This window comes from Trematomus bernacchii, unplaced genomic scaffold (assembly GCF_902827165.1).
Source record: "Trematomus bernacchii unplaced genomic scaffold, fTreBer1.1, whole genome shotgun sequence".
In the NCBI taxonomy this organism is placed as follows: Eukaryota; Metazoa; Chordata; class Actinopteri; order Perciformes; family Nototheniidae; genus Trematomus; species Trematomus bernacchii.
Window position 1 is genome coordinate 89,927 of NW_022988058.1, and position 22,574 is coordinate 112,500.

The 22,574-nt window shown below is 42.6% G+C and overlaps 1 protein-coding gene across 1 annotated transcript in view; it reads right to left on the bottom strand.

Annotated features, from left to right (window-relative positions):
- dcc (DCC netrin 1 receptor) overlaps positions 1 to 22,574 on the bottom strand; it is a gene marked incomplete at its 3' end in the record, with an annotated part of 209,478 nt that overhangs the window by 88,960 nt on the left and 97,944 nt on the right. The window contains exon 2 of the mRNA XM_034120235.1: positions 11,528 to 11,869. Within this exon, the coding sequence (XP_033976126.1) occupies positions 11,528 to 11,869 (342 nt within the window). The remainder of the gene's footprint in view (positions 1 to 11,527; positions 11,870 to 22,574) is intronic.

Sequence of the window (22,574 nt, forward strand, 5' to 3'; positions counted from 1 at the left end):
GTACTTAACTGTTCTTTGCTGTACTTGACTATACTGTACTTTACAGTACTGAACTGTATTGTACTGTACTGTCCTGTACTGTACTTTACTGAACTGTACTGTACTTTACTGTACTTTACTGTAGTGTACTTTACTGTACTTTACTGTAGTGTACTTTACTGTACTTTACTGTAGTGTACTTTACTGTACTTTACTGTACTGTACTGTGCTGTTCTTTACTGTTCTTTACGGTACTTAACTGTTCTTTGCTGTACTTGACTATACTGTACTTTACTGTACTGAACTGTACTTTACTGAACTGTACTGTACTGTAGTGTACTTTACTGTACAGTACTTTACTGTACTGAACTGTACTTTACTGAACTGTACTGTACTGTAGTGTACTTTACTGTACTGAACTGTACTTTACTGAACTGTACTGTACTGTAGTGTACTTTACTGTACTGAACTGTACTGAACTGTACTTTACTGTACTGTGCTGTACTGTACTTTACTGAACTGTACTGTACTGTGCTGTACTGTACTTTACTGAACTGTACTGTACTGTAGTGTACTTTACTGTAGTGTACTTGACTGTACTTTACTGTACTGTACTGTACTTTACTGTAGTGTACTTTACTGTACTTTACTGTACTTTACTGTACTGTACTGTGCTGTTCTTTACTGTTCTTTACGGTACTTAACTGTTCTTTGCTGTACTTGACTATACTGTACTTTACAGTACTGAACTGTATTGTACTGTACTGTACTGTACTGTACTGTAATTATCTGAAGTGTACTGTACTGAATTGAACTAAACTGACTGTTGTGTACCGAACTGACAGTTTCTTTACTGTTTATTGTTTATTGCACTTTCAAACATTACTGCTGTCAGTACTAATGGAGCTAATGTGTCAGAAACAAAGAGCCCACGGTAGCAGCGGGGGTTAAGAAGAAGAAGAAGAAGAAGAGGTGAGCGAGAAATAAATAGACAAAAATGGAACAGAATAAAGGTGAGGCACAGCAGGGGGGCAGAGCTGTGAGCAGCAGGAGGAGGGCTGAGAGACACACACAGAAAAACAAAGACACACAGACACAATCACAGACACACAGACAGAGACAGTGTGGACAGCCAGTGTCCAGCCCGCTGTGTTTAGGACACACGCCGTTTCTTGTCTGATCAGATTGACTTCAACAACAAGCAGCCTGTAGAGAGAGGGAGACACACACACACACACACACACACACACACACACACACACACACACACATACACACACACACACACACACACACACACACACACACACACACACACACACACACAGCCTCACTGCTCTCACACTGCACAGTCTGTGATTCATCATACGGCTCATGTGTGATTATATTTCCTTCCACAGGGCCTCAGGGCAGATTAACTACACTGCAGGAATTTCAGGAATTCAATAAAGAGGAGCCTATTCATTTTCTCCTCTGTGTTGATGTTGTTCAGAGGTTTTAAAGTTAAGTTTAAACTGGTTGAATGATTACATTGTGCATACTTCCATTCCAGAACATTTGAAATATGTGTGTATTTTTGCCTTGTGAACGCCACAACAGCATTTGCACCTTCATGAGAAGCTCCTAAAGGTCCTCTGATATCAGAGATTGAGACAGGGTGTTTTAGATGGGTTGCTTTTCTGGGGGGTGACTGTACCTTCAAAGGGAACATAATCAACATGTTAGAGATTGTATTGATGACAAACTGTTTACCTGTACCCCGGTACTTGTGTGCAGCAAGAAATCAAAGAAAACTGGGACCAGCAGTAACACCAACACGCAGACAAACACGCACTGAAACTACCACACAATGCAGACAATGTAATACTTCTATGTTTAAAAATCTATCGAAATGACTAAAAGCAGTTTTCCTGTTTGTGTACAGAATAAACAATTGATAAGTGATTGTTCATATGTGAGCTTTAAAGTGTCACATTTGACCTCCAGTTGTTGTGCTGGAGGTCTTTTGTTTAATTCATTTTGTAATTAAACTCTGTAAAAAGACTTTTAAGGTGTTTTAATTTTGACTTAAAATTAAGTCAAAATGTTTGACTTAATGCAGTCAGCATGTCGTTGTGTCCCTGGGCAAGACACTTTACCCCAAATTGCCTACACCTGGGACAGTTAATTTTGTATTATTGTGATTATATATATGCCACTGTTATTAATACTGACACTTCACTTTGCACTAAGGTGTGTCTGCTGCTGAGCCTACCGATTGTTATTATATATATATATATATATATATATATATATGTTTTGATACTACTGACACTTTATTTGATATTGAAAATGTTAACTTGTATTTACATGCATACGACACACCTGGGACAGCGTGATGCTGTTATTGATATTGTCTTGAGTGTGCAATAAAAGAGAACCTACATGGCGATTAAACGGAGCCTGTATCTTACATTTCATGTAACTAAGCTTGCTTATTTCTCCTCTGACACTTTATCTTTACAGTGACCTGTGTAGCATCCTATACATCACATGTAAGTGATTATTCTGATACCATCATGTTTCATCGGTTATAAACTGGCGAAGCTTTATTTATTGTGGCTTTCAAAAAGATAATTTCATTGTATTTCAAAATGGCGTCCAACACAAGCACTATTTATTTATAGAAAGAGAAATGGTTAAGTTTGTTATTACCAGTGTTGTGAATTCAATATTTTTAATTAATTATAGTAAGGGAACATCTTAGGAGTTAGTGTAGTGAGTTTCAGAGCAGTGTAATAATTATTTGACCTAAAACTAAATGTTTTTATGAACATGACATGGGGATTTGCTAACTTTTGATTTCCCCCATTTTACACGACACAAATGGAGGCCACTATGGGCCAAAACTAACACGTAGGTTTCTGTAGGGTTCATGGTAGACGGATGCAGTTGCTCTCAGGAGGATATATAATAAAGGTGTGTTAGCTGCTGAGCCTATTTAGTGTGCATACGACACACCTGGCACAGTTTATTCATTTCACACGTAGCGTAGCGCGTGCATGTCGTCGTCCAATCCTTTTGTCAATCCTTCTTAACCGCCTTCGCTTCCGAATCAGCATTGCTATTGCATTTGACTGGTCGACGATCTGTATTTGTGTTTGCTTAAATAACTCAGACGAAGCTCATGTCTGAGGTCGGAAGGTAAACAGACGCCTCATTTACAGCAAGTGGGCGCGGGAGGTTTTTCTTCTTCTTTTTCTCTCGGTTTTTTGGCGGATTGCAACTTTAAGGTGCATACCGCCACCTACTGTACTCGCCGTGAAGTTGTTTGCGGCCTGCCAGTAAACCCAAAGCAGAAGAAGAAGAAGTGACGTCAGCGGTTAATTTGCCTAATCCACCCCCAGGAACTCATTTTGGTGTGAACACGATCTGCTTTAGTTCATCAGAACTAAAAGAGCTCTCATGAACTAAAGTTCTCATGAACTATTGTGGGAAAAGTACTTGGTGTGAACGCGCCTAATGATCTCAATGGGATACACCTGGATAAATAAAGGTTTGAAATGAAATGAAATGAAAATTTCAAAATACTGCTGCTGGTTTACAAAGCACTGAATGGTTTAGGCCCAAAATACATTTCTGACCTCCTGCTAAATTATGAACCATCCAGATCTCTCAGGTCTTCAGGGACTGGTCAGCTTTCTGTCCCCTGAGTCAGAACTAAACATGGTAAAGCAGCATTCAGTTATTATGCTCCAAATATCTGGAACAAACTCCCAGAAACCTGCAGGTCCGCTGCAACTCTTACTACTTTTAAATCCAGGCTGAAGACTTTTCTTTTTGCCGCTGCTTTTAATTGAACTATTAATATCTTAAACTGCACTGTAACTTTTATCCATGTCTTTTTTCTTTTAATGTTTATTTTATTATCTTTGGTTTTTAATGACTGATTTTAAATGCCATTTTCTTAATGTCTTCATTTTTGTAAAGCACTTTGAATTGCCTTGTGTTGAAAGGTGCTATATAAATAAACTTGCCTTGCCTTGCCTTGTAGTGGCATCCAATGTTTCCTTTTGCCACTATAGAGCGGGGTTGACGACAAAGCAATAAGCAGCCGAAGGTTTTCAGTCAAAAAAATGTAATTTATTAACAAGAAATTATTGACTTAAATAGTCTCAAAATATCAAATCTAAATCAATATTTCTGCGATATACTTTCTTATAATAATTTAGTGGGAATGCTGATACAGCATTCCAACTATATGTTATGCTACGGACAAAAAGTGTATTATTCCACCGACTTATTTTGGCCCTCTTCTCCTCCCACATTCAACATCGCAGAAACTCCGTTCAAACATCAAAACGTTCAGCTCGGTCGGGAATCGCAGGCTATTACTTTTATCATTTATAACTTTCATAATTCCAGAGATACATCCCATAATACATCACATTTTTAACATTTTAACTTTAACATTGCGCAGCTCGTTAAGGCAGAGTGCGTGATGTCACAGCTAGAGTGTAGGAAATCTTGAAATTTGCCTTCATATTTTTTTTAAAAACTGCCATAATTCCCAAACCCTACATTCCTGAGACATAATTGTTCATGACAAACGTAGGAAAACATCTCGTAGCTTGAAAATAGACAAATAATTAAACAAAATGCCTCTTGAAGGCATAAAGTGACAAAAACTTTCAACATGTCTCCATTAAAGCCCATTGTCATTTCAGGCTGATATTTCCTCACAGCAGCAGCCGCACACCTTTAGTTAAACTGCCAAAAAGGCCACATTATTAACCCGAAAGTACACAAAAATTACACTTCAGATACTCAACTTCATTGACATGCTTCACGTTTTGAAATTTCACAGATATCTGTTACGGTTCTTCCACAAAACGTTCACATGTAAGAGGTTCATCTCTCATTCAGAACAATGGAAACCTATGATCTATGCAGAGCTCGTTAGCTCAACTATAAACACCTGTGTAATGGAACACGATGATGTCATCACTCCAACTGACATGCTCAGAGCAGCAGACTTCAGATAAAGGTTAATGGTCCTGCCTTCAACAGCTCTACGTCAATTATGGGGTGTCATCATCATATGCCGAAGATCAAGAGGGCGATCAAGAGAAGAGAGAGGACGATCAAGAGAAGAGAGAGAGTAATGTAACCTCCTAATGTAATGTATAACTCCTATGAAAATGTTCAAAAAGTGCTCAAACTTCACATGTGTGCTAACAGTCCAGCCGTGAAGACATCTACGGGACAGTTTTGAGATTTCTTCAAATGCCGTTGCCATGGCAACACAATGCTCGCCTTGAAACACGGTTTTATCATAACTTCAGTGAAAATACTCCAAACAGCCCAAAACTTCAGAGGTTTGGTAACGATGCAGCCATCAACGCATCTAAGCGTATTATGGGATGTCATCAAATGCCGTTGGCATGGCAACAGATCATTCGCCATCAAGTTAGTTCAAAAGTTTGTAGTTCAAATATTCTGCTGCTTTTCCAAGCCTTTTACTTTCTTTTCTTCTCTCATCACACATTCAAGCGCCCAGTGTTCATGTATCATTTCAATCTAAATTATTCACTTTCTTCTTACACATTACATTTTGGCATAGCAGTTTCGCGTCAGCTTTTCAGCATAAAGCATTCCCACTAGCAATTTCTTCAGGAATTGCATTCTCTAGTTATACTTTGCAGTCCAATTTGCAACACTAATTTCTAATGACAATTTGCGGTCGAAAAACTGTTCTGCTCCCCGCCTCATCAGGTCTCATACACCGCGGCTGTCCTCAATTGCCTCACTCAAATAAACACCGGAAGGTACAAGAAAACAGATCATATTTACGATTTAAAATAAACAATAATTTCATCAAAAGATATTCACCATGGCAATATAAATCATTTTCCATCATTAATTCATTTATCAAATTATGAATCTAAATAATAACTTCATTGTGGCTCTAACACACCTGTATCTATTCAAGTTTTGCCTCAACGACATTTCTACAGGAATATATTGGAAATATTTAAGCTGAAAACATATTTTTACTGCATAAGGCTTAAACACATCATAATGTAACTCAATGCATCACCCAGCTGTGCTCCTGCCATGTTGAGGGACGGTCACCTACAGCATCTCTGCTGACCCCCCCCCATCATTTCTACCAGCATGACTTTATTTAAGAGTCCGGAAAATAAATGCAGTTTGTCGGTTTGTTTTCATGCTGATTTGAATCAGTTGTTGCTTCCTGTGTTTTACCTTGACATGCAACACAAACAACTACAAGCTGTGACATCACACAGATGAGAGGCGACAGAACGCTGATGTGGATCTGGAGCCGGCGTTATATAAGTTCTGCTGCTGTCTGTTCCTGTGGCATCACAATGTTGCCTGCAGCCACACACACACACACACACACACACACACACACACACACACACACACACACACACACACACACACACACACACACACACACACACACACATATACACATATACACACACGCAGACAGACATACACACACACACACACACACACACACACACACACACACAGACACACACACACACACACCAACATTAGACACAGACTTGTGACGCAGGTGGACTGTTTTCTTGGATCTGAAGGCTGAACATCAAACAGCTACATACGACACACGTCATCAGATTGGCAGGTTTCTTTCTCTTCTGACAACACGGGGTTTCCTTGTTGTTTTCCTCCTCATTAGACAAATGAACCAAAAATAACTGGCACAGATAATATCATGCAAATCCCAGCAAACGTGCGAGGGCAGCGCAGGGATTTAGGGACGCTTCACTCTGAATGGTCGCCTTGGGAACCATTATTATCTGCTGCTGTGGGTCAGACCTGCTCCTCCTCACCACCGTTAATTAGGATTGGTTAAAATCCTCTGAGGGACCACGGCTTATTGGGGATGGACGACTGAAGCAGTCAGCTGATTATTCTTTATATCTAATGAGCTCCACAGAAACATGGCTGCACCAGGACGTATCCCATGACAACGCTTCCATCCACGCCTTCTGGAATGTTCAGGCCGACAGGAAGTGCACCGAGAGCTTCACTTCATCATGAGCCTGAGTCTTCATCATGTCTTCACCATGAGACTGAGTCTACATCATATCTTCACCATGAGCCTGAGTCTTCATCGTGAGACTGAGTCTACATCATGTCTTCACTATGAGCCTGAGTCTTCATCATGAGCCTGAGTCTACATCATGTCTTCACCATGAGCCTGAGTCTTCATCGTGAGACTGAGTCTACATCATGTCTTCACTATGAGCCTGAGTCTTCATCATGAGCCTGAGTCTACATCATGTCTTCACTATGAGCCTGAGTCTTCATCATGAGCCTGAGTCTACATCATGTCTTCACCATGAGCCTGAGTCTTCATCATGAGCCTGAGTCTTCATCATGAGCCTGAGTCTTCATCATGTCTTCACCATGAGCCTGAGTCTTCATCATGAGACTGAGTCTACATCATGTCTTCACCATGAGCCTGAGTCTTCATTATGAGCCTGAGTCTACATCATGTCTTCACCATGAGCCTGAGTCTTCATCATGTCATCATCGTGAGCCTGAGTCTTCATCATGTCTTCATCGTGAGCCTGAGTCTACATCATGTCTTCACCATGAGCATGAGTCTTCATCATGTCTTCATTGTGAGCCTGAGTCTTCATCATGTCTTCACCATGAGCCTGATTCTTCATCATGTCTTCATCATGAGCCTGAGTCTACATCATGTCTTCACCATGAGCCTGAGTCTTCATCATGTCTTCATCATGAGCCTGAGTCTGCATCATGTCTTCACCATGAGCCTGAGTCTTCATCATGTCTTCATCATGTCTTCACCATGAGCCTGAGTCTACATCATTTCTTCACCATGAGCCTGAGTCTTCATCATGAGCCTGAGTCTTCATCATGTCTTCACCATGAGCCTGAGTCTACATAATTTCTTCACCATGAGCCTGAGTCTTCATCATGTCTTCATCATGTCTTCACCATGAGCCTGAGTCTACATCATTTCTTCACCATGAGCCTGAGTCTACATCATGTCTTCACCATGAGCATGAGTCTTCATCATGTCTTCATTGTGAGCCTGAGTCTTCATCATGTCTTCATCATGTCTTCACCATGAGCCTGAGTCTACATAATTTCTTCACCATGAGCCTGAGTCTTCATCATGTCTTCATCATGTCTTCACCATGAGCCTGAGTCTACATCATTTCTTCACCATGAGCCTGAGTCTACATCATGTCTTCACCATGAGCATGAGTCTTCATCATGTCTTCATTGTGAGCCTGAGTCTACATCATGTCTTCACCATGAGCCTGAGTCTTCATCATGTCTTCACCATGAGCCTGAGTCTTCATCATGTCTTCATCATGAGCCTGAGTCTACATCATGTCTTCACCATGAGCCTGAGTCTTCATCATGTCTTCATCATGAGCCTGAGTCTACATCATGTCTTCACCATGTCTTCACCATGAGCCTGAGTCTACATCATTTCTTCACCATGAGCCTGAGTCTTCATCATGAGCCTGAGTCTTCATCATGTCTTCACCATGAGCCTGAGTCTACATCATTTCTTCACCATGAGCCTGAGTCTTCATCGTGTCTTCATCATGTCTTCACCATGAGCCTGAGTCTACATCATTTCTTCACCATGAGCCTGAGTCTTCATCATGAGACTGAGTCTACATCATGTCTTCATCATGAGCCTGCATCTACATCATGTCTTCATCATGAGCCTGAGTCTTCATCATGAGCCTGAGTCTTCATCATGTCTTCATCATGAGCCTGCGTCTACATCATGTCTTCATCATGAGCCTGAGTCTTCATCATGTCTTCATCATGAGCCTGAGTCTTCATCATGTCTTCATCATGAGCCTGACTCTTCATCATGTCTTCACCATGAGCCTGAGTCTTCATCATGTCTTCATCATGAGTCTCTCAGCTACAGTTTTTGTCCAACAACTACAACTATCTACTAACTTGTCTCCTGGAAAATGACATTACCATACAACCAAACTGCATTCTCAATTCAAGGGAACCTCCCAAAAGGAAACCAAACAAAAATCCAAGAAAACTACAAAACACATGCTGACAGCAGGATTAGAAAAAATCAGAGTGCAGCTACCTTTCAACTCATGGGAGACATATACAAGCTAGCTCTGAGCAGAAACAGAGCGTGTGATGTGAAGAGCCAATCAAATGTACCTGGTCAAATGTCTATTTCTATATATTTTGATTCCAAACAGCATGAACACTGCTTTAAATAGTTGCTTTTGGTTTTATAAAAAATACCAGCAAATTCAACATGTGTATTCACTCTAGTCCCCCTCTCTCTCTCTCTCTCTCTCTCTCTCTCTCTCTCTCTCTCTCTCTCTCTCTCTCTCTCTTCTCTCTCTCTCTCTCTCTCTCTCTCTCTCTCTCTCTCTCTCTCTCTGCTTCTCTCTCTCTCTCTCTCTCTCTCTCTCTCTCTCTCTCTCTCTCTCTCTCTCTCTCTCGCTCTCGCTCTCTCCCTTTTTCTTTCTTTCTCTATCTGGGTGTTCAGGGTTTATAATGAATTCCTAGTTTAGAGTCATATCTGAACACAACCACACTCACACACATTCAGAGTGCTAATTGAATTTTTAAGCTGCTGCTGTTCATTAGCATTTTGCCTTGTAATGTGTTGTGTGCTGCTGTGTGTGTGTGTGTGTGTGTGTGTGTGTGTGTGTGTGTGTGTGTGTGTGTGTGTGTGTGTATATTTTAATGTAGTCCTGGGATCTGGGATTTCTACTGTGTTTTAACACTGTCACAGTCGGCTGTGGTGTGAATCAGTGCTCAGACTCTGACCATTTCACTAATGGAGAGGCAGCTGACGTCATAGCAACAAGCTTGTTCATTGCAGTACATTAGTAGTCTATGATTCATGATGTTAAAATAAATGTAGCAGTGGATCGTGATTGGCCAAACAGAAGTGACATTACAACAAGCACATCAACAACTGGTGATGCACTTACATGTGCTCATCAGTGTTTGTGGGGAGGAGGCCATCCAGAGGGATTGCCAGTCTGAACTTTAACTGCCTTTCAAAGTGTTCTTCAGGCCGGGGACACCTTTAATGGAGCTTTTGCACTCATGATGCTAGTGTTGCTACCGTTAACGCATGCACTCACTTCTCAACCCAACAAGCAGCAGCACAGTCACATCAGGCACCGCACCAGTTTTAGGAAATAAAGAATATTACCACACGGATCTAATGAAAGCTACAACTCTGCTGCTGTGAGGATCTAGGGCACATTCCAGAAGAACTGCAGTCTGACTGTGCAGTCCATGGATGCATAATAAGAACTGGATACAGCGTCGGAGGCGGGGCCTCGTTCATTCCTATGAGAGCTGCTCATTGGCGCATGAAGAAAAAATGGCCTGTCATTTTCGAAAGCAAAACGTCACAGATTACCCGTCATGCCTGGCTGTCAGAGCAGGAGTACCCGTTGAAAAAAAAAGTATTTCTGGACCGGGTGACGTCACGGACCGATACGGAAGTTGTAGTATCGCCGTTTGGCCACTCGGAATATTTTCCTCAAAGTCCGAAGCACTTCCTGGGGGCTTGGTACAGACCCACAAGGACTTTACAAAAGTGATACAATTCATTTGAATGTACATCAGAAAACTGTCAAAGAGTTCATTGCTCATTGCCCCCCCCCCGTGTATTAATGTATTCCAGGGATCACCACGAACTACATTTGTCCAAGGGCCAAAATGTATCCAATAGACACTTTCGCGGGCCAGCGATTTTTATATAGCCCAGAATTTTGAAGTTGTTGACCGGGGGGCGGTGCTAGTGGAGCACGCTCAGGTACTGCGGAGCGCATAAAGCTTAGCAGACTCTTCACGCTAACGAAGGATCACTTCTAGGCTACTGTCCCGCAGCTCCTGCCTCTCTGTTGGACTCTGTCGCAGCGGGGCTACTGCTGTGCTGCGGAGCGCATAAAGCAGACTCTTCACCACGAAGGATCACTTCATCTTCAGGGCAGGGAAGGTTTCGCAGTACGCAGTCTACTGTCCCGCAGCTGCTGCCTCTCTGTTGGACTCCGGTACTGCACATTACTCACGAGACGTTGTAAAAAATAAAATGAGTGGGGGGCGAACGCACTCTTGCAGGCCGGATGAGAATGTCTGGCGGGCCGGATGTGGCCCGCGGGCCGCCAGTTGGTGGTCACTGATGTATTCCATAAATGGTATTGATCTTAAGCCACACTCCACTTACTAAATGACATTACAGGTGGATTACTTTGCTTTTATAAATAAATATGAGTAGTCAAGTAAATGGAAGAAGCTAAGCAAAAGTGTTAGTGAGTGTGTGTGTGTGTGTGTGTGTGTGTGTGTGTGTGTGTGTGTGTGTGTGTGTGTGTGTGTGTGTGTGTGTGTGTGTGTGTGTGTGTGTCCGAAAGTTGTGCTAAGACCTGAAACAATTACAAATAGGTGCACATTTATGTGCTCCTACCAATACATGTTCTGTGTGTTAAAATAGAATGAAGCTGTCACTCACCGGCCACAGTGACCTTGGCAGTTCTGCTAACAATGGTGCCCAGTCCGTCCAGTGTGGCAAGGCACTGGTATTCCCCCTCATCAGGTCGGTGGTGCCGCGAGTGGACAATGTTCTGCACCAGCAGCGAGCCGTTAGCCAGCTGCTGCCGCCGCTCGTCCACCACGGCGCTCAGCATCACGCCATCCTTACGCCATGTGAGGAGGGGGGGTCCTGCTCCTGCATCGCTCTGCGCCTGGCAGTCCAGCTGCAGCACGCCGCCTCGCACCGTCACTGAGTCCTGAGGCTCCTGGCTGAAAGAGAACTCCACAAAACTCCCTATACCCGACGAGGAGGCATCTGGGGCTAGAGGAGGAGAAAGAAATAGGTAAAGTTAGATGGAACCACCAAAACATGATATCAACCGATTTTTATTAAAGGTCCCATGTCATGCTTTTCCGGTTATTACCCGTCCCCTTGTGTGTTATGTAGCTTTTTCTGCATGTAAACGGTGTGCCGAGTCAAAACCCTCAAAGCTGCCCCAGAACGCCCTCGTTGGAGATCTTTCTTTTTCCATTTTTTCCTTCCTGGGTATAGTGACGTGCCCTCACACGTCACTATACTGCTCACACACACACACACACACACACACACACACACACACACCCACACACACACACACGCACACACACACACCCACACACCCCACTCTCTCAGCGCGAAACTGTGACGCAGACCCCACGCAGCAACCAGGAAACGACACCAGTAATACAGCTCACACTGTCCCCTCCTCACAGCAGCGAGCCCCTCAACGTCCCGCCAACACGGCACCCTAACCCCACGCAGCATTCTCATCTGTTTGTCATTACTGGTGTCATTTTCTGGTTGCTAACGCCATTGTAACACATAATCACTGATGTTCCGCTGTAATGGTGGTGGACTCATCAGAACGGAGTGGGCGAGCTGACCAATCAGAGCACAGTGGGCTCATAGGGAGGGGGGGGCAGGAGCTCCAACAAGCCATGTAGGACAGAGAGTGAATACACATACTATACAGAGATGCTGTATGAGAAACCAATGTGAGTTTGGAACATTGAACAATGTAAATCTATTCTAGTAAACCTCAACAATGGAATTATGATCAGTAGAAATGGCCATGACATGGGACCTTTAAAGCATACAAGTCAATGGTTAATATCAGAGGAGACACAGTTGAAAGGCTTTATCATCATATGCACAGCTACAGAGTAGATATGCAATGAAAAAGTCCCAGGCTCCTCAAACAATGCAGCATACATAAATAAAAGACATAAAACAAATACAAAAACAATACAAATAATGCAAGAAGAAACCAAGTAGTAATAACATAGTGCAAGAGAATGTTGCAAGACTTATGTGCAAGTAATGCAGTAGAAGTTAACTATATGCAAGTAAAATAGAATAAGATAAGCTAAAATAGAATGTAAAATATGCTATACAGTGAAATGAAATAGGGCTGCTCGATTATGGCAAAAATCATAATCACGATTACTTTGGTCAATATTGATATCACGATTATTAAATACAATTATTCATTGACTTTGAAAACATCAATTTATTGAACTTTAAAAAATAAATAAAATAATAATAATTTGAACAGTATCTTTAACAGTTGATTACCCTGACCTTTAAGTATAAATTCAACTGCAAAGTATTCAGCTGAAGCCACATATTTTTCAACTTCCCCACGGCATTTGTCATATAGGGCAGTTAGTGCAGATCTGGTGAAATGATGCCGAGATGGCATCGCGTAACGCTTGTCCATAGTGTTAGCCAGTTGCTTAAACCCCTGGTTGCCAACTGTGCTAACTGGGCACATGTCTTTAGCTATGTAGAATGTGATGGCATCAGTTGCGCTGCCCATAGGGGTGCTAGGGGCGCCGCCCCACCTCTTCCCACATTCTAGATTGTCATTAAAAAATATTTTAATTTTATTAATTTTATACATTTATTTTTTAATGAACAAGGTACATATTATATAGTTGGTGTTAGTTAAATGTATAATCTACGATAAAATATCGATAAAAATTGTTTTACGATGTCTAAAGTTACTGATAAGTCACGTGTTTCCTGCTCGGGGCGCAGGAATCTTTGCCCATTGACTCTCGTTATAAGTGGTGCATGCGCAGTCCGTACCTCTTCAATGCAACAGATAGGAGCTGCTCGGGGCGCACACAAGCTGCGCCCAAAGCAGCTGTTAACACCGCCAACAACTAGGGGGCAGCAGGAGCTCCAGAGTGAGTGATTGACGTTTGAGTGAGAGAGAGTTAGACGGAGTGTAAACAAAACTAGATAGTGAATATGGAGAAGGAAAGTATGTTTAATCACTTAAAGAAACACCCTTTGAGAGGAGGACACTGGAGGGAAAGCTGAGAGTAAAAGACCTCGGACCTGATCAGCCTGACATAGGCAGGAGTTAAGGACAGAGGAAGGCAGTATAGCAAGAAGGCTAACTACCTGTAGCAACACCAGTGCTATATTTAGCTTCCCCTGCCTCCCTTTTCAAACGTCAGGATCAGACCAGTCTATGGACCAGACCCAGCATGGATCCAGACAGATGTGAGTGACTTAAAGCACATATCAGAAAAAAACTCAAAAGCATGAACAAACTAGAGTCCACATGGATGATGCTATGGGACTAGCCATGTTTAGGAAAGTAAACACTGCTGTCCAATGAGGGCTACAGGATAAGGATCAGTGAGCATAATAAGGAGGTTGACAAAAACAGGAACTCAAATAATAGACTGTATCAAGTGCTGTGTGCCTTTGAGCTAGCCCTGCGTTGTAATATGACATGTGTTTTGAGTTTGTGTATAAGTTTGCTTACATTTTGGTAGAGCCCCCCCTGGAGAAAAATGCACCAGCCGCCACTGCAAGGCATCTGTTATATCTTTGTGTCTTTGTGAGCTGGTTGAGTAGGCTGCACTGTAAAGCTTAATAGATGGCTGTGATGTGGTGGATGAAGTCGAGGGGGCATGCTCCTGAACTGTCAACGGGGGGGCGGGGGGAGCCTCGCTGCGGGAAACTGTGGACCTCTGTTGCCTGTCAGCGCAACTGAAATGTTGACGTTTAAAAAAAGCAGGCCGGGCCGGCCACCTGTGATTCTCCAGAGCACACAGATGGCCAGTTCTGCCCTGCTGCACAGAACTTTTCTTTGTTCCACGTCGGACTCCTTAAACCCAAAGTATTTCCAAACAGCGGAATTTGTTTTCCTTTCTTGTTCACAAGTTGCTCTTGTTCTGCCATCTTCGCTCGCGCTGAACTCACACAACTATTGTCACTCACAACCTGGCCGAGAGGGCTTTTAGGGAGGGGCGAGAGCGCACGCAGCAAAATAATCGTTTTATTTCTATTACGTTGTTTTCGTAATCGTTGCAAGCCAAAATCGTAATCGAGATTAAAATACGATTAATTGCACAGCCCTAAAATGAAATACGTCTTATGCTGCGTTCACACCGGACGCGATGCGATGTTTGGGGGCGGCGCGATTACATGTAAAGTCAATCCAGAGACGCGGACAGACGCGATTTCGCTCCGACGGCGAGCATGAAGCGGTGGACGCGAATTCCGCCGCGATTGAGGCGATTGAAGGGGGCTGCGACAAACGCTCGAGTTACATTTTTTCAACTCGAGCGTCATATTCGCGTGACGCGATCTCGCGGTAGCCAATCAGCGGTGAGGATCTCAGCCTGCCGTCACTGACGTTCAACCAGAAAACATCAGCCGTTAGCTGTTAGCAGTTAGCACACAGAGCTCACAGCTCCTCATATCTGTTCAGAAACTGGACAAAAGTTAAACAAGTACAAACCACAGACTGTCTGTCTCATGGCGAATACAGTCGCTGCTTTATTTATGTCTGTAGGCCGTTGTTATGAGTGTGGACGGAGCATATACACGTTAGCATAGCCTGGTCGATCCGATCATCAATGTGCACTGTCCCTCGTCAAATAAACAATTAAATGAAATTAAATGAAATGATCTTCATTTAGAAAACACGCATTTTAAAAGATTTTTCGCCTGCCGTCTTGTCTGCAGACTTGTCAAAGCATTAATTCATGGTTTTTACTAACCGGTATCAGTATGTTGTTACTTCGGCATCATTTAGAAACGTGTATTACAATTTAATCACGGTCAAATATGTTCATTTTGTTGTAGTTGTAGCTCCCGAGCCATCGCGTCTTGTTTGAATGACGCGAGTAAACACAGCTGACAGCCGCGGTGAAACTCGAGCGTTTAGAGCGATGCGATAGGAGCGATTAGAGCGAAGCGAATATTCGCATCGCGTCCGGTGTGAACGCAGCATTATTGTTATAATAGATAAATATGTGAGATGCAAACAGATGAATGATATGAAGTGAGAAACAACACGGTCTGCAGTGAGAGTATAATAAATATGAAATACTAAATAATTAGTAAGTCTTGAAGTAATGAAATATCCCAAAACACAAAATCAAAATGTATCATCACATTTGGCATTTGACTGATCCGGGGTCAGGCCACACGCCTGTTTCTCTATCTGCCCATGTTACTATAGATACAGCATCACATCTGCATCCTTTGAGCGTAGAGTTGCTTTGAGCAGCTATAACGAATCTCCTAATGATAACAATGAAGGAAGTAACCATGTGTACTGTGTCGTATTATAAACATATTTTGGTCCAACCATAGCAGCCTGGATCCAGGTGAGAGTTCAGGTGGGATCAACCTTTAAGCCGTGCCCTCTTCCTCTGCACACTCTCAGTGTCAGCAGCAGCATGGGGAAAAAAAGATTGGGTTTATTTTCTAATGCTTTTATGTACATGTTCATTTATTCATGATTTGGCTGATGTATTCCTTCATATTTGTGTCATCCCAGCAGAAGACATGAAGCAGTTTAGCCTCTGACCTGCAGTTATTTGCGCTGCAGGATAACTCACCATCTCTACCAAAGCCACATCAACCTGTTTTATTATTAGTTTTGATGTTTCTATGTTTAATTTAATCTTTTGACAGGCTCTGATGGAGGCAGCTTCTCCTCTCGTCTTTGATGCCTCGCTGCTAAATATCCTTTCATCTCCATCAGAGCCGCAGCATTCGCTCAGAGCCACCGCTAAGCGTCTGTGTCCTGGAGAGTCTAAAAAGAGACTGTGAACAAACTGAAGTCACACCACAAAGATGACTCTGAAGCGCAGCAGATGCTCTTTTTTTTCTTTTAAATGTTGACTTTCCTTTCAAACCCTCACAGCTTCAGTTCCTCCTGCAAACATCAGACTAAAGACTCTGGGTCTGTCCTAACTGGGACCAGAGACGAACACTCAAAATAAAATAAATGTTTATGTATGGCTGGGTTTGCCTAGATCTGTTTATTTTCTTACTCTCAAACAGGCCAGCACATGGAGTGAATACGAAGCAGTTTGGTGAGCACAGGATGCAGGCAGGACTTCAGCTCTCACTGCCTGAAGCACTCTGAAGTGCTCTGTTTCTATTGATTATTGAGATTTCTCATATTTCTCTATTTACTTATTGTACAACCATTAAATGGTGTCTGTATCCCAGGGGATACAGTCATTTGACAGGATGTGTCCATGTGTACTTACTACACACTGTAGGTGTAATAACAGTGTAACATGGGAATAACATGGATATAATGTGTTTGCATTATGTCAGCCCCCCTGGCGTTGTCCTCTTGGAATTTGCCCATGCCATCAGGGAAGAAACACTCCATTGATGTTAGACCTGGTCATTCAGTATATTCAGGAAGTCAGCTGACCTCATTCTTTGGGAACGTAGCAGAACCTAGACCTGACCGACTGCAGCACCCCCAGACCATAATACTGCACCCACAGTACGGTAGGCACTAGGCATGATGGGTACATCACTTCATCCGCCTCTCTTCTCGAAGATGATGGTTCACCACTATCCTTCCAGGTTTTAATAATGCGTGGGACAGTTTTTAACCTGATTTTAGTAGTTTCAGCAAGCTCCTTAGTTGTGTTCTTTGCTTGATGCAGGCCAATAATTTGACCCTTCTGAAACTGATTAACATCCTTACCACGACCACAGGATATGTCTTCCAACATTGTTGTTTAAGAAGTTAGAAGCTACTGAGCACATCGGCTAGGGTTAGATAACTTGTTGCCAGCTGAAACATATGAGTCACTGCAGTGATTATCCAATGGATGGCTCTGACAGAGTGGCTCAGTTAAATCCAGGTGGTGACTTTCTTTAGGACGGGCAGGGTATTAACAGTGTATTATGGGTCCAATGTAATATAGGTGTAATAACAGTGTAACTTGGGTAACATTGGTATATAATGGGTGTAATACAGGTGTCATAACGGTGTAATAGGGATATAATAGTCTTGAATTAGTGTGTTATACGGGTTGAATGTTTAAAATAGCAATCAATACATTCCAATATATTTATATATAAAATTGCCCATTTAAGGGTTAACTATGCTTTCTGCAAGTTTCTCTTGGAAATTAAAATGTGCTAACCCTACAAATCTTCAAACTAAAAATGTATACTTAACGGAAGGCATATATTCCAGTCAAACTCCATGGGAAATAATAAAAAAATACAATAAAAAATGATAAATTATCACAGTATATGATACTAATGTACTAATAATACAAATATAACACTTTGTGTCATTCATTGTCAACAGTTAAATGTGTGACTTTGTAACTCAGAGGTTTGACCCTTGTATGGTGTTCATATTTTTGTTACTGCCAGTGTCCACCAGACCCACGAAGTGGGTCTGGTGGACCCGCTGCCTTTTTGGGTTCCAATATAACACAATCAAACTATTTGATGTTAAAATACTCAACAGATGTTTACTTCATCTCAATTACAAGCAATATAAACAGCACATATGTGACCAGCTCTATCGAAATCAATCGGAAGTCGCAACGGCTCATTTCAAAATAAAAAATAGTTTTTCGGGGTTCGGGTGTTTTGTTTGATTTTAAATAAACAAAGTCTTGGCTTTCAGAATATGAAACTTTTATTTCCAAAACCACACGATAAATACATTTTTGAAGCTTGTAAAGGGAAGATGACAGCTCTCACTCGCCACTCTGCTGTTCCGCAGCGCCTCCCCCCCTCCCTCCGGCTGAAATGATGAATGTAAGGCGTAATAAATGTAAGTGTCTGTCTCTTCTTCTCTCTAAAGGTGCTGCTGCAGCCTTTACAGCATGCAGGCCTGTTACAGGTCTTCCACATTGCATCCAAATAAAAGTTAACCCGCTCTTATTCCTCAATCCTGTACTTCTTCATTTCCTTACCTATCCTTACTTCCTAGTTTCTCTGTCCACCTTCTTCTCCTAACTCCTCTCCTTTATTCCTTCTCTCTCTTCTTGTCCTTCACAGTTTCCTTTTTATTGATTCCCCTTCAGCCCCCCCCCCCCCCCCCCCCCCCCCCCCCCCACTCTCTCTCTATCAGTAAATCACCATCTGACAGCTCTATCTGCACTCACTCCCTCAGTGACACACACACACAAAAAAAAGTGCACTATTTCTGCACCCAGAGCTGCAGAAATAAGAAATGTAAAACAGCTGCTGTTGTTAATTTAATTCACACACACCAACAAGCTGCGATTGATGGTGGTAGCACACACACACACACACACACACACACACACACACACACACACACACACACACACACACACACACACACACACACACACACACACACACACACACACACACACACACACACACACACACACACACACACACACACACACACACACACACAGCCAGTGCATGTCCTTGTCGTCCTCAGTGTGATTTCCTCCCTAAGCCTAATTTAAATGGTATTACTATGTGCTGTTCTTTCTAGGAAACTCTCAAGGGAATCATTTTGAAAATAAAAACCAGTAAAATAAAGAATTTCAACACGAAACAGAAACTGGGGGTTTAAGAATGTTCAAAAGCCTTTCTTATTTATTTAGGTAATCAGCTGATTGTCCTTAAACTGAAACAAATCCCAACATAATTACAGTTAATCATCACATTTCTTAGAATTAACTCATTTTCATTTAATTGTTTATTTGAACCGGGACAGTGCACATTAATGAACATTTTAAACAAAATAATGCTTTTAAATGTAAATGAGCCGGATTTTAGCTTTGAGCTTGTTTCCATCCGTAGTCTAACATACAACATTTATGAGCATAACATTTATATACATGGCAAGCAGAAAGAGCATGAGCAGCATACAAGCATTTACCTCAAGGCAGTGCACTGTAGCAGCTAGGACACATAAAGTGCAGGAGGAGAGACCCCTGTGCTAAAGTGCAGGAGGAGAGACCCCTGTGCTAAAGTGCAGGAGGAGAGACCCCTGTGCTAAAGTGCAGGAGGAGAGACCCCTGTGCTAAAGTGCAGGAGGAGAGACCCCTGTGCTAAAGTGCAGGTAGCGGTGATCGCACGTCGGTTTGTTTCTTAACCATTCTTTGAGTTGACCTTTAAAACTATTGAGAGTGAAACAATCCCGTATCTCAGTAGGGAGGCTGTTCCACAAAGAGCTGTCTGTATGGTTGAGTTAGACAGCAACACGTTAGTCCTTTTGAAGCTAAAAAGCCACAAATGCTCTGGTACTTCTTCGTCTTATTTGTTAGCAAATTCTATATATTTGAGTTGAAGAGAGTTGGCAGTGACAAAGCCAGATGATCCAAATATCAACTGGGCTTCATCACCTATGTTGAGCATTTATTTATTTTTTAAATCAATCAGAGTTCAATATTTGGTTTGTTTAGTCACTTTTATTTTACTTATCTCCTTTTAATATAATATATAAACTCCTTTATATATGGTTCTCTTATTTGAAAGACAAATGAATTGGTCTTACCAGATGATGTTGACACAGGTAGAGAGTGAAATCAAATAAACAACTTAAATGAACTTTACTCTCACAATAACCTGTGTGGCTTCAAACCAAAAGACACCAGCATATGGTCCTAATGACTCTTGTACCCCAGCTGATGGGGCGCTGCCTCAGTTGATCAGCTGACTGTCACGAGGGAGCGGTATCTATCTACAGAATCAAACCATTACACCATCTAATAATAAACTTGTCATTTTGGCTCCTATAAATGTAACGTCATCAGGACACTACACAACCCGTTTAGACTGCATGTGTGAATCTGTTACTATAGAAACAAACAGGCAGAACAGTGAGTCCACTCCACACACTGAGAGACTCTGACATCACAGAGGGGGGGGGGGGGGGGGTATAGAGCCATCCAGGAGTTTAACTGATAAGATGAGAGTCGGTGACAGCAAGGTGGACAACAGCCAAGACCATCTGAACACACACACACACACACACACATACACACACACACACACACACACACACACACACACACACACACACACACACACACACACACACACACACACACACACACACACACACACACACACACGCTGGCTGGCACGCTGGGAGAGTGTCTGTAAAGCAGACTGCATTAAGACTCTGGAGAGCATCCAGAAACTGTGTGTTTAAATCCTGCCAGCTGCTGCTGGCCAGCACAGAGTCATCCTGACTGAGAGGAGGGAACAGGGAGGAACAGAAACTGGATTGAAAGAAAGGCAGTCATCATCCAAATCACTAAACCCCCCAATCTGTCCCAGAGATACCATGGAAACCATCAGACAGCAACATCACAGGGAAGAACCACAGGCATCAGGATGACCAAAGACCACCCTGCCTCCACTGATGAGTCCTGATCAAGTCTTCTGGCTGCAGGACTGAGTGCTGGGAGCTCAGAGGTTCGCCCTAATAGTCTTTAATGTTTGGAGGAATGAAATGCTGGATGAGGAAAGGTTACCACATTATCACAGATCTTCTGTCAGAGGGCTGCTGAACGTCTCTGCTCTCACTGTGTTAAGTGTTGGGTTTAATATTACAACTGTCAGCTGGTGTCTATATGTAATGCAGTGGAATCCGTGCATCAAGATGTGGATGTTTGACCACTGTCAGTGTTTAAAGTAAACAGCCACCTCTGGGTCTAGAAAGCTTAGCGGATGTGGAAGCACCTTAAACCTGAATGATTTCATACTGCCAGCAGGGGGCTCACTTCAATAGAAGTCTATGAGAAATTGAACCTCTACTTTCCCTTGATTAATGACCTCATTAAATGTTTTCCTAATAAGTGAATGGTCTTAATCGCTTGATGCCGCTCCTCTTCAATACTCATGGGCTACATTGGGTGATGTATGATCACATCAGAGTAAATAGACAATAAAGTAGGATATGTATTGGGGCGGGGCTACCATGTGCTTGACAGGTGGCTGCCACGGTGTTGCCTGGTTTGGTTGCCCTCCGTCTTTTTTTCAGAACTCTAAGTGTTTTTTAATTTGATAAAATAACTAACATTTTATCCACTCGTGTTACTTCTGGTCCCAAAAAACAAGATGACGAAAACCAAAACTCCTAACTGAAGCTTCAGAAGCACAGCCCACTAGACAACGAGTGACTACCTCCACCTTATTTACAGACTATCCGTTCAAACGCATATGCACATTCCCACTTTATAAAAGGTTGACTACAGCTTCACAGAACACTCAAACAAGTCATCATCCTCATCCTCATAAGCCTCAGAAGTGTTCCTATTATTGTGTCCACTCTGCTCTGAGCCCAGCATGAAACCAAAACCAAACAGTCAGCAGCAGGCCAATTACACACACACACACACACACACACACACACACACACACACACACACACACACACACACACACACACACACACACACACACACACACACACACACACACACACACACAAAAACTGGTGTTGTCCAGCTGGTGTCAGAGCTCACTGCAGATGGGACCTTTACGTGTGTGTGTGTGTGTGTGTGTGTGTGTGTGTGTGTGTGTGTGTGTGTGTGTGTGTGTGTGTCATTAAGCCTTCATCAGGTCTCACCTGTGCCCCCCCCCCCCCCCCCCCCGTGTGTCCCACACAGTGAGACAGCTGAGCTCTGACAGCTGAGCTCTGACATGTGTCCAGCAGCAGAGGGACAGCAGGGTGAGACTGACAGTG